Source organism: Lepidochelys kempii, chromosome 9 (genome assembly GCF_965140265.1).
Source record: "Lepidochelys kempii isolate rLepKem1 chromosome 9, rLepKem1.hap2, whole genome shotgun sequence".
NCBI classification, from domain to species: Eukaryota; Metazoa; Chordata; order Testudines; family Cheloniidae; genus Lepidochelys; species Lepidochelys kempii.
In genome coordinates this window covers 42,711,052-42,726,038 of record NC_133264.1, presented here as the reverse complement: position 1 = coordinate 42,726,038, position 14,987 = coordinate 42,711,052, and the positions used below count along the sequence as shown (strand labels likewise).

The following is a 14,987-nucleotide window of genomic DNA, read 5'->3' as shown; positions in this document are numbered from 1 at the left end:
AAATAGGAGCTGGGTACAAATCTAGGGCTCCAGGGAAGCCCGGGTTTGCAGTAGGGATAGAAAGTGAGGAATTTTGCATCTGTTTGTCTCCTCTCAGCTGCATTTGTTCCCACCTCCTATGCTTCCCCTCTGCAAATCAATCATTTTTCAGCACCTGCTTTTCCCTTTCCACAGAAGATTCCTGAGGCTCAGGCAAGGGAAGAGGCCAGTGAGGATGAGGGAACAGAAGAAGTGGCAAGGAACCAGGGCGGGGGAGGATAAAGGGTAGACGGGTAAAAATGAGAAGGAAAACGGACACTGAAAGAAGGGGAAAAAAGCTACAGTCACATTCTGGAAAGAAAAGGACAGAAGGAACCTAAAATGACAAAAGAGGGAAGAAATAAAGCAAGGGAAACACTGTCAGTTCATACATTCATTATCAAAGTTTAATGCCAAAAAGATACAATAGGTCTGTGGTCACCAACATTTTTTATGCCCGAGATCACTTTTTGAATTTAAGGGTAACCCAGTATTTACCCCGCCCCTTCCCCAAAGCCCCGCCCCATTCACTGCATTCCCCCCTATCACTCGCTCTCCCCACCCTCTTTCACCAGGCTGGGGTAGGGGTTTGGGAGGGGTCCAGGCTCTGGGCTGGGGCCGAAGGGTTTGCATTGTGGGAGGGGGCTCTGGGCTGAGCCTAAGGCAGGGGTAGGAGTGCAGGATGGATTGAGGGGTGCAAGCTCTGAGAGGGAGTTTCGGTGCAGGAGGGGGGCTTTGGGCTGGGGCAGAGTGTTGGAGGGGGTGCAGGGTGAGGGTTCTGGAAGTTTGGGTGCAGGAGGGGGCTCCAGGCTAGGGCAGAGTGTTGGGGTGCAGGAGGGGTACAGGGTGCTGTCTCTGGGGGTGGGGTCAGAGCTGGGGCAGAAGGTTGGGGTGCAGGAGGGCGTACAGGGTGCCAGCTCTGGGAGGGTGGTTGGGGTACAGGAGGGGGGTACAGGATGCTGGCTCTGGGAGGGGGTCTCAGGGCTGGGAGTTGGGATGCGGCCTCCCGCCAGGCAGCACTTACCTCCAGCGGCTCCTGGTCGGCGGCGCAGCAAGACTAAGGCAGGCTCCCTGCCTAACCCGGCCCCACACTGCTACTGGAAGGGACCAACATGCCCTGTGGCCCCTAGCTCCACGCACTGCCCCTCTCCAGCTCCCATTGGCGACAGCTCCCTGTTCCTAGCCAATGAGAGCTACGGGGGTGGTGCTTGCAGGCAGGAGCAGTGAGTGGAGGGAGACCCCTGCCCCGCCATCCCCAGGGCCGCAGGGCACGCTGGCCACTTCCGGGAGTGGCATGGGGCTTGGACAGCCCCACTGTGCCGCCAGAGATCGCAATCAACTGGGAGATCCTCTAGGATTGACCAGTCGATCGCGATCAACCAGTTGGTGACCTCTGCAATAGGTGAATGCAGACATAAGGAATGGCTGATTCCATAAGTAACTGTGAGCAATCCCCCACCGACCATAGCCCTGACCTATGTATCAGTACGCCTGTATGATCTGCTAGGCTCAAGGGAGTTCTGATCACATTTAGTGCCCTGCTCACAGATAGTACCCAGACTTGTTTGTGCCTGTCAGCCAGTCCTAGTTTTGGGTAGGGAGGAGGGGAAGCCTGGAGAGACACTGGGCAGCTCCTTACTGCATCTGGGCAAGGAGGGGATTCTTCAGCCTGCTAGCTAGGCTGAGGGGGCTGTTTGTCTCTCTCACACTGACTGGTCAGCTTAGGTGCCAGCCCCCCTCAGCCAGCCAGCTCCCACATTCCATGCAGCTGTTCTGGCTCCTCCCCACAAACTGTAAGGGACCCTAACATTGGGCCTGATGTATTACTTTCAATGGGCCCAATGGTAGGGTCCCTTCCAGTTTGCAGGGAGGAGCCAGAACAGCTTTCAGCGAGGTAACATCTCAATTACTTTCAGCGAGGTAAAGGTGTTACCAGGCAGGAACCTGTAATTGTCCAGCATTGTACAGTTGTAAACAAGGTCAAGGGCTGGTATACAGAGACTTCAGCTGCTCAGTACTAGGGCAAACACCATTAATTTTCTTCACCTTTTATTAGAAGATACAGAAAAAGGGAATACAGTTACAGCATTTGAAATGTAAAGTACTGAGTAAGTGTTTCATTTTAGCACCTCGCCACCCAGGTTATCTAGAAAGAATATTTAGAAAGAACCCTCCCCCATGTCTGACAGTCTTTAAGATAGTACAGTATTAACTTTCCAAGAAGCGGATGGCTGGAGCTGGGGCTGTTGCTGTTTCCTAGAAGACAAAACCACACACACAAATGAACAAAAGGTAGAAAATGCAGTCTCCAGCATTGACTCTCACTTGCACCTTCACTGCTGGAAAAACACAGGCATACACATGGTCTGATCAGCCACTCTGAGACCTGGCAAACTTGTGCCAGCATGGGGCTGTTCTGGGCATTGCTTTTAGCTGCCTCTCTGGGCACAGGTGTATAGCACTGTTGCAAAACATACAGTTTTGGGCAGCTAAGCCAGACTCCTGTTAGATAGATGGAGAGAGAGAGAGAGAGAGGAGAAATGAGGTAGGGAAGGAAAAGGACATGGGGGGACAGGACGGTGACAAAGTCTCACATCACAGCTGTTTGGGATTTAGCCAGAGCCAATGCAGGTAGGGTGTCATCTGGTCTGTTTGGTTAGGATAGTCCTCGGGGTTAGGTTGAAGGCAGCACAATGGTGTCATGCTGGCTCCTAAGGTCCGAGGAGATGGTGAGGATGGCAGCTATAATGGTGAAGCTCACTCCAGTGCTGGTTGGCTGTCAGCTTCTTCTCCTGCTAACTTTTTCCCCCTAAAGCCTTCTCTTTTAAGGTTACCTAAAGGAAATGATAAGATGTGCCTCATCTTCTGGAGGTGGAGGAACAACCTGTATTCCTTATTTCCATGGGAAAATACCCTTCAATTTATTATAGCCCCATTGGGTTTTTCTATTACTCACCTATTGTCAATGTCTTTTAATCAACTGCTCAAAAGAGAGTGGCAGACATTATTCGAGAAGACGAGCTGGCTATGAGTCATGCGTCTAAATTTCCCCTCTGGTTTTCTACTTTGAAGACAGCTTTTGGTTTTGAACCATTCTTGACTGAGTTTTCAAGCCCGCATTTACTCAGCTAAGATTCTAAACCATGAAAACTGCTGTCCTCAAATGGCAGATGTGGAAGGGTCTCTGCACATCTTCCTTTTTTCCCATGTACATCTGGAGCACTGGAGAATCTTCCTCAACGTCTTCTGGATTGTAGAGTTTTCTGAGAGCACACTGGGGTTGTTTAAAAAAGAAAGAAAGAAAAAAGGCAGCTTTATCACCATTTCAAAAGTGAACATTTTTAATATTTTCTCAATCTCCCGTATTAATTAACTCAGTGGCAATTTTTGGTTGTTTAGAATCTTGCTAAAGAAGAAAGTTTTTAGTAAGTTCTGATTAGTATTTTAAGTATCATGTGGAAGTAGCTGTTTTGGTGGATTGTATATGTTTGCTCTATGTATCCATAAAAGACATAGCATGTGGAAGCTAATAAAGTTGAATTGAATGATGATTGGAATAGCCCACCCCTTGTTATTTTTTCCTCTAACTAGGCCTAATTTCCAACAGCTCAAGTTTGGTTCATTAATTTTTGTGCTCACATTCCCCTCTCCCCCGGCCCGGGACATGATTTTAAACACAGTCCTTGAACTATATCAGTAGGGCTTTTTGTGTGGACTAATTCAGTCTGTTTCCCTTTCACACCTTTGCCATCAACATGTGTTACAGGTTATTGTGACATTCTATGAACTTTCACTCCTTACAGTTGAGCTTACAATTAGGGTAAACGTGTAGGCCCAGTTGTTACACTAGCACTCTAGTTCATTTGAACCATTGGACCCTTATATGATTGTCCACCCCTGAGTTTAAAGAAAAGCACTAGCCTGCTGAACAAGCTTCCCTGGTCCCCTCTGACAATTTCTATAACATCGGTCCATGTGGTTAATGCAAAAATCTCAGGCATATCAAAAATGAGGGGGATGGTCTAAAATAATAGATTTTATTGACATATAATGGAGAGGCCACTGCACGTATTGCATTATTCATTTTCATATTTAATGTATTAAGGTCCCTCAAATGAGACTATATTGGCCCTTTAAAGCCAGAGGAAGTGTCGGGGACAAGGCTACCCCTTTCCAGGAGGGCTGCAACAGAACTTTGAGAATGCCAGAGGTCGCCACTGGGAGAAGTCATTTTCTGCTAACAGTTGGCATCTGGTGTCTAGAAGCAAGACTGGAATGATGTAAAGGTGAAATGGAAGAGAAGTAAATTCTCAGCACTTATGGGCAGAGACAGTGTGTATACCTTGCTTAAAACACAATGAGGCACTGATCTCAGTTGTAGCCTCTAGGTGCTACCATAATTCTAATAAATAATAGGATAATATTTTAGATTTAAAATATAAGGGACAATGGAAAACAAAAATGTTAAATATCCCAATCTCTTGTCTACAGTAAATCTAAGACATAAAGGAATACCATTAAGTAGATTGAATTTTAGCACTGGAAAATCAACACACGCTGAATGGAGTCTTGCCAAAATTAAACACAAGCTGACCCAATTACACACTTACATTACACGTACAGAGAGAGCAAGCCCACGGAAGAGAAACTGCCACTTTTAGATATTTCATGCAGTGTTGCTGGGTCCAGATAAGGGAGGGGGTGAGGTTGGGCCAACATCCATTGATGTGTGTGAGCGAGAGGGAGAGAGAAACTTTAGAGCTTACACAGTGCTCTTCTTCAGGTCACAAAAACAAAAAAAAACAAAAAAAAACCAATTGTGTCTGACATATGGGAGAGACTTTATGGTATTGTTGATACCAATATTCTAAAATCGCAAGGAATCTGACCAGCTATTCCATGTAAGGCATCTACAAAAATGTTATAATTTGCCAAGTATGATAACCTTGTTTATATGTTTGTATCACCTTCGTATTCTCAATTATAGATATGTATGGCATATCTGTATTTCAAAACTTGTGCTTGTGAAGACAGATTGGTATCAGCATACCTGTTCAATGGCCTATCAAGGATCATCATATGTACAATGAACCCACTGAAAGGAACTAGGGGATATACTTATGAGTCAACAAGGCATGTAGTATGCCTGTGGTCTGAGACCATTTTGTATAGTGAGCAGAGTTTTTAAAGAATTTCTCACCATACTGGACATATGTGCAGATTGGGAGCCAGAGAACTGGAATGCAATAAAGGGGGCTGTGTGGTTTCTTTTTTAGCTTCTTGATAACCAGTGTGGGGGACCAGGAGCAGTTTGTGACTGGCTGGGGAGTCTAACTTCAGTGTTGACCACATTTTGGGAGAATCTGCTCTCATTTTTGCATTGGACTGCCCTGACCTTAGGATTTTCAGTGAGGGCTGCCCCAGGCACCCCGGGTAACAGTGTCTTGTTCTATTTCATGTCTTTAAAACCTTATTTTACAATAAAGGCGTGTAATGATGGCACACAACTGCAGCGGCAACAGCATGAAAATGTATGAAATGGTTCAGCTTATTCAACTGATAGTTTACATCCCAGTTTTCCTTTTTGGCATCGTATTTAGTGCCTTGGCTTTATGGGTATTATGCTGTAAACAGAAGAAATGGCCAGAACTCAAAGTGTACACGACCAACTTAGTCATGGCAGTCTGCTCTCTGCTCTTCACTTGCCCCTCAAAAGCTTTTTTCAAAGAAAGGAAAAGAAGCACGATACAATGTGCTTAGTCTTAGAATCCATTTATTATACAAATAGGCCCAGGATCATTTGCATTATCAACCTTGTAGCAGTTGATAGATACATTCCAATCAAATACCCCCTGAAAAAAAAATGTTTGCAGTCCCTCTTTATGTCAGCTTTTGTCTGAGAACTTCTTTGGATACTAAGTGCTGAGACTGCCAGCTGAAGATGACTTCTGCTTTCAAAAGCATTTAAAAAATCCCTTTAAAAAAAGTCTTTGGTCTTTAATGTTTGGTGATTTTTTTACACCATTAATCATCTTGAGGTTTTGGTGTATATAAGTTAAGGGGGACAAGGTTATGCAGGTATGGAAGTAGCCAGTGGAGCCCCAAGAGGTATATTAATAGGATGGCCCTTCCAATGACCGTGAACGGAAGATGACCAACAGAGAGACTGGAGATACAGTACACACAGTCCTCGGACTTAAGACACAATTGGTTCCTTACAATTGCGTCGAAAGTCGTAAGTCGGAACCGGAATCTACTCCATTGCAGGACCAAGTGTCAAACTCGAAACCTATAGTTGTAAGTCGAATCAGGGTGTCAATGTAGAAGTGGCGTAAGTGCCGTTCAGCATAACTCAAACGCTGTAAAGTCAAAGACTGCCTGTACAGGGACCAAGCATCCACAGACCTTAGAGAGAGACCACATTGCACAACAGTCAAGCGGACAATCCTGAGTTTTGGAAGAAGGCTATAAAAGTTGCTGAACCTGCAAAGAGATGTGGTTTAAAAAAAAAGTTTTTGTTCTCTATAGATCATTAAGACACTTTTGAAAAAAAACAGATCCTTGTGTGTGAGCAAAAGTTAATCCAGAAAGCTACCTGCATTTTTTCCCTGCAAATACAATCAACTGTAGGGTATGTTTGCTACCTGTTAATTCAGATCATTTTGTTTGGACTCCACCAGTGCCAGCTGCTCTTTAATAGAAAATGTTACAATTCTCATGCATCTGGCCTCATTCAGAGGAAACATTAATTGCTGCTTGGATGCCATTTGTTATTACTTCGTAACCACAGGATTTCAGGAAACTTCATTTATGTTACAAATTTTTGAAGGCAAGGACAGCTCAAGACCAAGACATCCTATTATACATGCACTAAATGCTAGTCTAAAATAGCTGTAATATATTATTTGCAATTAACATTGTTAGTAGTAACCAAGCTTACCACACACAGAGCTGTGTGAAACTATTAAGTGTTGCTTCATGGATAGTCACAGGAGAAACAACAGTTTAAGATGCAAAAAAACAAACTTTCCACAATTCAAGTCAGAAATGAAAACAATTGTTAAATGTTGCTGTTTTGTGAACTGAAAATTAGTGATTTTTTTTACAATTTCTGCCATTGGTGAAAAATATTTTTGCATAGTTTGTACTGTATGCTACAGAAATTGGCGGGGGTTCGGGGGTTGAAATATTATTTCATCCACATAAGGAGAGAGGAAATTAGGACTGCCCTGAAAATATTCCTTTAAACAAATGTGTGATTGCATATCAGAGTCAATATAGTCAGTTGCTAACTCTAGTCATATATTAGGAGTATGAGAATTGGTCTCAGACACTGTGAGATGATGTTTGTGTGGCTTCTTTATTGCAATTAAAAGTTGTGCAAGAAACTAGGATGAATTAAAGAGCTTAATGAGGGTACATGGACTGCATCTGTGAGAATTACATGCTGTTTTATATGAAAAACTGTAATATAGCACCAGCATCTGTTGACCTTCCTTTGTCCACATTGAATGATCCCTTACTCAATGATGATCATATTGAAATGAAACTACTTGTAAGGTGAGGTATGTTGGGATTCCCTCTGAGACCTTTTCCATTTAGCTTATCTAGAGCACCTCTGCCAGTTCAGGGAGAACACTTACTTGGGCTCCAAAAATTCAGTTTGACAGCAGCTCATCACTCAGGTTACTTTATCAGGCATGGAACAACTCTATGCCCACACTGGCCTGGGCCAGATACAGGGCTTTTGGTAGAGGGTGAGACTACAATTCCAAATCATGTTATGCCCTACACAGTTTATATACATTTTTTCCTACCTACTAACATATATACTTCTTGAATTAATTGGTTTGGACGTCGTATGGTTCATGTAAGGACCAATCCCTTCGCAGATCATGTAAGGCAGTGGTTCTCAAAGCCGGTCTGCTGCTTGTTCAGGGAAAGCCCCTGGTGGGCTGGGTCGGTTTGTTTACCTGCCGCATCCACAGCCCTTCCCGCAGCCCCCACTGGCCTGGAGCAGCGAACCATGGCCAGTGGGAGCCACGATTGCCCAAACCTGTTTGTTACGGCAGGTAAACAAACTGGCCGGCTCGCCAGGGGCTTTACCTGAACAAGCAGCGACCGGCTTTGAGAACCACTGATGTAAGGCTCAATTGCTTACATCTCACTTTAACCACATTTCAAGCTGATCAGTTCAGGCCATTCCTATTTATCTCAGCTAGCCCAAAAACATCTGGTCCAGCACACAGCCTTGTTTACAGTTTAATCTTGCACTCAAATCAAGCTTTATGCAAGTCTACTCATGCCCAACAAGACTGAGCTAAAGGCTCTATTCAGGGTGAGTGAGGGTGTTAACATCCAGCCCATAATTAAGTGTTGGTAGTCAGATAGTATTGGGATTGGAGGACATAGGAAACCATACCATTGAATGAGTTCCTGTGAAGCTCCATACCTATACATCTGGATACTCAAGTGTCTGAATTGTGAAGAGCACGAGACTGAGTGAATGAATGAGGCCACAGGAACTCTCCCCAAATCCCTGCACACCTTACAGAGTGTGCAGAAATGGGGGAGGATTCTTATAGTTGTTTCACATGATTACTAAAAAAGAATGTTGCTTCCATGATTCCCATGTTGGGAATGGAGTCATATAGTGTTATTGCTTCTCAGCTGTTATAACAGTCTCATTCAGAGTCAGGCCCCTTGTCGCAGCTGAGGGTGGCTGTGTGTTAGGTCAAGTCAGAACTTCAGCAATTACATTTTATACAGCTGTCCAGTGGCTTGTGTTCATGATCATAACAGCTCACCACACCCTCTCCATGATCCTTCAGAGACATTCTGGCTAAGAAGAGCTCAATGTTTGGCAAGAAGCCACACTATTTTGTACAAGGGATGCTGCAAACATCTACTGGAACTCTTTGCCACAAGTACCTGGACAGCAAGGGGAAGCCAATCTCCAGTAAACCTGTGCAACAGTTGGCTGTAACGTCTTTGCAAAAATAAACTGTGCTTGGATTTATAATGAAGCCATCTGATGGCAGAAACATGCCATTGCTGGGGTCAGGGGGGTGGGAGCAGCAGGGAAGCTGAAACTGGAAAAACTGCAAGGAAGCCTGAAGCACCCAATCCTGCAAACATTAAATTATGGTCTTAAAACCATTTTTTTCAACTGATATCAAGTGATTTTAGATCAAGCCCTATTAGAATAGCATTATTGACATCAGTCATGGAAACGCCCATAGCTTTCTTAGACCAGAAGCGGTGCCCCAGTGTTATGTTTAACATAGAGCAGTATATCCAATAAGTCAGTACAGACCTAAGCTCTGATGAGTGTATTTTTTCTTACCTTAGTGATAACACACTTCACTGATTAATTCCTCAAAAGATACCGGTGTACTAATGTGACACTATAAGCCACTAGAAAGAGGCTCAAAATGTGGGATTCAGAGTCTAAACACACTAAATATGCAGTGTATTTTTTAATAGGGTCCAGCTGTGAAATTTGGATCTGTGCCTGGGTTTTGCTTAAACGCACATACTCCCCCAAACGCTCAGGACTGTTCAGCTCTGAAGTTTTGGTTCCGGTCCCGCTACATACATTGCAGTACTAAATTTTCATATATATCTAGTCACAGTCTCCTCTGCAAAATCCCAACCACTATGTGGTGAAATAATCCTTCAGTCTCTCATGTGTTTCCAGTGCACAAAATATTTGCAACCCATGAATCTGGTTGCAAGTTTTTTCACATTACTTTAGGGCTAGCTATCTACATAATTCCACAATTTTCACACCTCAAATCCATCCTCCACACCAACTTTCCACTGCTAAAGACTCTCTCTCAGATCTGTGCCAACTGTCTCTGGAGTGAGAAGGAGCTAAGAAGTGGGCCATACCTACATAATCAGTAGTAGCCTTCATAACAATGTTGAGTCATACAGTTCTGTAACTCATCCATTGATGCAATAATTCTAGGTTTTCTGAGACTGCAAAACTCTTTTAATGCATTGAGAAACAGACTGCCAGGCTGTTAGAACAGCGATATTATATAACTCTGTAGTGTTTATTAAGTCCCTACTAAAGCAAAATTCACTCTGAAGTCAGAGTTTTGCCATGCAGTCTCAGGGAGTCTGCAAACAGCGGCTGGGAATATAGTCCAGCTATGCTACCTTTGAAATATAATGAGCGATGACAGTTTAAATATCAACAGTGTGAACTATTTCATTGTTGCTCTTTTTAGCAGAAACAACCAACCCTCAAACACCCTTTAGTTCATTTGGCAGTACTAGGGCTTTGGGAAACAATACAATTGGGGAAAAAACAGCTCAAAAATTGCAATTTTGCATAGTGTGCAACTGCTACAAATTGGCCATCAGAACCCTGAAATTTCATGGGTTTTCATTCAGATATAGGAGTATTTAATTCAGCTTCAAAATGCTCATGTTAGTCCTGTAAAGAGCAATTTTTGCATCAAACCACAGGACATTACAAAACTTCATGTGTCAATGTGAAAAAAAAAACGCCCACAAAATTTCACAAACAGCAACTTTTTAAGATCACCAAAGAACTCAATAAATTGGTGAATACTTTTTGCACCTGGTAGCATGGTATTGATACACCTTCCCACCCCCCACCCCCCGCAACATTTAGCAGGGGCCCTGACACATTAATAGATGATAGTTAATTAGCATATACTGACAGGCTACTAACATGTGCTAATTGTGGCTGCACACCCAGATGCAGACAGCTCATAAGCCAGGGGAACATGGATGCAGCTGCCTGGCTGGCTCTGAGAGCATCTCTAGTGACCCTCCCACCTTCACCTGTGTCGGAGCAAACAGCTTTAGCACTGCCGCTTGTCCCTGGGCACCACAGACTCCTGGGTGTCCCATAAACATCTCCATCCGCCCCTGAAAAAAAACAAAACCCAAAACCTGCCTCCCTCTTTCCACTATAACAACATAGCACTAATCTCCACCTAACCTGTGTTGCTCCCTTAGCAGCAGGGTTTCTTCAGGAACTGTGATTCCATGTGCCCTTTTCTGCCAGCTGCACCAACATCATGGGGACGGGGGGGGGGGGGGCTGCTGTACACGGCAGTAGCCTATTATAGTACAATAAGTTCAGATTTATGTTATGTGGGTACTGGTACTGAGGTTTGCAGAAAGATCCTCTAGCTGAGCTTCCCGTGCCACCCACCCATATCCAGCCTTTTCCAAGCTTTCCACTGCCTCCAGAATAAAAAGCAGAGGGGCCGATCTGCCCTATACAGCAGAACCTCAGAGTTACAAACACCTTGGACATGGAGACTGTTTGTAACTGAAATCGTCGTAACTCTGAACAAAACAGCATAGTTGTTCTTTCAAAAGTTTACACCTGAATATGGACTTAATACAGGTTTGAAATTTTACTATGTGGAAGAAAAATGCTGCTTTCCCTTTATTTTTTTAATAGATTACATTTAACACAGTACTGTACTGTATTTGGTTTGGGGCGTGGGGTTTTTTGGCTCTGCTGCTGCCTGATTGTGAACTTGCTTTTCCAAATGAGGTGACTGATTGACTGGTCGGTTTGTAACTCTGGTATTCAGAACGCTGAGGGTCCACAGTATTAGTATAACGCAGTTAAACACTAGCACTAGACAGCCTCCTTTTCTTCATCCAATTTTTTTTCCAACTAAAAAAGGATTGTTTGAGCTAAACAAAAAATTTTCAATACAGTTGACACTTTCCAGGATTTATTTTTTAAAATGAAAAACCAGAACCTGAAGATCAAAAATCTTTCAGTATAGAAAAAAAGGGTTCAAGTTTTGTCTTTGTTTTTTTTTCTTTACAAAAAGTGAAAATTTTTTACTGAAACTTGCATTTTTTTAAGCAAAAGCAATATTTGAAAATTAGAAAAAACAAATTAACTTTTTTCAAAATCAATAAAACAAAATATTTTCAAAATGGCCCGGGAAAAAATAATTGGCTTTTTTTTAACCAACTCTGCTGGTTGTTAAAAGGTGTAAAAAGGCACCAGACTGTCGTGCTCTTTCATGGGTTTGTGGGTGGCACGGACATAAAGTACCCTTGCAAGTTATATAGCCCGTGTATGGGCCAGGCACAGTCGCAGAAGAGACATTAGCAGCAACAACTTGGAATTATACAATTTTTATATTTTGCTTAGTGAAAAAAATTACAAAATAAGTTAAGGGCATCAAATTTAACTATAAAAGCTGATTTTGTTTAATTACGGAACAGAACATTTCAGCTCTGCATTCAAGTATAATTAGAGCTGAAAAGTGTAATGCTGGGTACACAACAGAGGGCAGTAATAGACTCAATGTATCTGGACAGGGAGGTGGATGTGTAACGTGCACAGAAAACTATATGAAAGAGGAGGAGGGAAGTGTTACTAATGTAGTAGTGTTGGGCTGTTTTTGTTCGTGTCGACTGTAAAGAGTCAACTGTCTCTGTGTTTTGTGTGCTGCGGCACAGACCTTAGAACATCTGACTCAAGTAAGTCCTGAAGCCTCTCTTGCAATTTATTAGTCATTTTGAATGAACAGGTAACTTTTCATTCTTTATCATTGCTTTGGCTTTATCTTCCCCATTTCACTAACTGTGTTATAATGACTTTCACTGTCCTCAGTGATATCAGAAAATAGCTAGAGGGAAACTGATTGAAAGCAGACTTGAGCCTGCTCACGCTGGAAGTTTTCTGGATCCTGTACAATGACTAGGCAGCATTCAGACTAGCTGCTGTGCTTGTTCGGTTTTCAGTCATTTGGTGGGTTGGTCTGGGGGTCAGTTCAGTTTTTTGTCTGCCTTTCATTTTGATCTGGGCTTATTTCTTTCTGCGCTGTAAGTGCAACTGGGGTAGGGAATCACACATCTCCACTCCCTAGGGCCCACCCAATCTTATGGGGAATCAAGCACTACGTAAGTTTTGCATGCTCCCCCCTTTTTGGGAACACTCCTGTAAAGGGGTTCTCTGGGACCAAAGACAGATTGGGCTTCCCTAGCCCTGTGGCTCCAATGGCTGCCTAAGGACTGTATTTGGAGTGGAGGATTTAAAACAGTCCTCCGCCAGGAGTGTCCTGGCCCCTGGAGATCCTAGGAGATCCATAGAAGTTGTGGGTAGAGTCACTGCCCATTTAGTAGGGGGAACTCTATTCCCTAGGAAAATTCTCTGCTTTGAGAGCCTCCATAGAGCTGTATTTCTTCAGGAATGGGTGCAGAGTGACACGGGGGAGTCCAGCTCCACATACCATTGACTGACAGACCCACCAGAATCCTCTAAGTGCTTGTTATTTGGCAGATTGCTGTGCTGTTTGAGGCAGAGACTGAATTCGATGATTCGGGCAAGTCCTACTGCATGAAAGAGAAGGCAAAAAAGTCTATATTATCATTCCATGTAGATACAGAGCTTAGCAGCAAAGAACCCTGAGTGGACCCTCTCGGTTCCTCCACCAAATAAGCAAGGAACTTACTAATTAAGAAGAAGATGACTATGAGAGAGAGCCTGGGGAGAAGCAGCAAACAGACCTTCCTCACAATCCTTCCTGGAGTGTTTGAGATTTAAGTTCATACGTTAGGAGAATGACTAGTTTTTAGATTGTAAACTCTAACTTCAACTTCATTTTAGGTCTCCAAAGCACCAGCACCACTAAATAAATTCATAAATCATCATGATTTTGCTCTATGTCATCTCTCTGATTTAAAATCTTCTTTTCCAGTAACTGTGCATCAGAACAAACCCAGAAATGAACTGCAGCAACAGCAACAGCAGCATCCAAGTGCCCCAAACTTTTCATCTCATACAGCTGATAGTATACATCCCAGTTTTCCTTTTTGGAATCCTATTTAATGCTCTGGCTTTCTGGGTGTTTTGCTGTAAACTGCCTAAATGGACAGAAACCAGAGTGTACATGATCAACTTAATGATTGCCGACTGTTGTTTGCTCTTCACTTTGCCCTTCAAAGCATTTTCCCACAACCAGATGCAGCACCGAGATAACAAGTGCTTGGCTTTAGAAGCCTCATATTTTATAAACCGGCATGTAAGCATCTATATTATCACCATCACAGCTGTTGATCGATACATTGCAATAATGTACCCCCTAAAATCAATGACTTTGAGGTCCCCCTTCAAGGCAGCTGTCACCAGTGGATTTCTGTGGCTACTAACGATAAGTTCTGTTTGCTTAGCTGTAGAATTGGAAGAGCAAGACAACTCTGGGATTTGCTTTGAAAAGTCTTCCACGGAGCCGTCCAAAGTGACATTAGCCTTTACTATTTGGGGATTTTTTATACCATTAATCATCTTGAGCTTCTGTTCAATTCAAATCATTAAGAAGCTTGTGAGAAAGAAGAAAACAAATCCACATGAGGAAAAACAAATCCAGAAAGCGATCTACATTGTTTCTACAAACATGGCTGTGTTCATTATATGTTTCTTACCTGTTAACATTGGGCACATTGTTCGGTTTATACTGGATTCCACCAGCACCAGCTGCCCAGTAATATACAAAGGTAATGTATTCTTGCACGTGGCCTCAATCATAGCAAACACTAACTGCTGCTTAGACGCCATTTGTTATTACTTTGTAAGCCAGGAATTTCAGGAGGCATCGTCCATGTTACCAAAGACAAAATCTGTGAAGTCGATGTCTAATCACAGCCAAGTCTCATCTATCCATATGCCACTGGGTAATATAAAATTTAGGTAATATGTATGTGACCTAGCTCACTGCTTTACTTTCCCCAGGGAAGGCAACATAAAAAAGCAGGACAATTGGTCCTAACTATCAAATCTGCTCATATTAATCTTGAATGAATGGGTGAGAGTTTCTTGATGGGGATATTGAAGATTGGATTTTCAAGCCCTAAGAAGCCCAGGATACACAATTACTGCACATTCAGATTGGAATTTACATGCAAAAATAGCTAGTTAAATGCTTGTCTAATTGTGATCTGCATTCACAAAT

General features: G+C 43.0%; 1 protein-coding gene across 2 annotated transcripts; it reads left to right on the top strand.

Moving 5' to 3' along the window:
- Window positions 1–12,449: 12,449 nt before the first annotated feature.
- Window positions 12,450–14,758, top strand: LOC140916903 (G-protein coupled receptor 35-like). Of its 2 annotated transcripts, none has more exons than XM_073358798.1 (2): window positions 12,450–12,566; window positions 13,737–14,758. In XM_073358798.1, the coding sequence occupies exon 2, from the start codon at window positions 13,764–13,766 to the stop codon at window positions 14,727–14,729; it is 966 nt and encodes a 321-aa protein (XP_073214899.1). In that variant the 5' UTR covers window positions 12,450–12,566; window positions 13,737–13,763; the 3' UTR covers window positions 14,730–14,758. The 2 variants fall into 2 exon arrangements, with proteins under 2 accessions (XP_073214899.1, XP_073214900.1); XM_073358799.1 differs by having other exon boundaries at window positions 12,489–12,516.
- Window positions 14,759–14,987: the final 229 nt, after the last annotated feature.

Excerpts from the sequence above, each read along its gene's own strand:
- LOC140916903 (XM_073358798.1), top strand. The coding sequence starts at position 13,764 with ATGAACTGCAGCAACAGCAACAGCAGCATCCAAGTGCCCCAAACTTTT.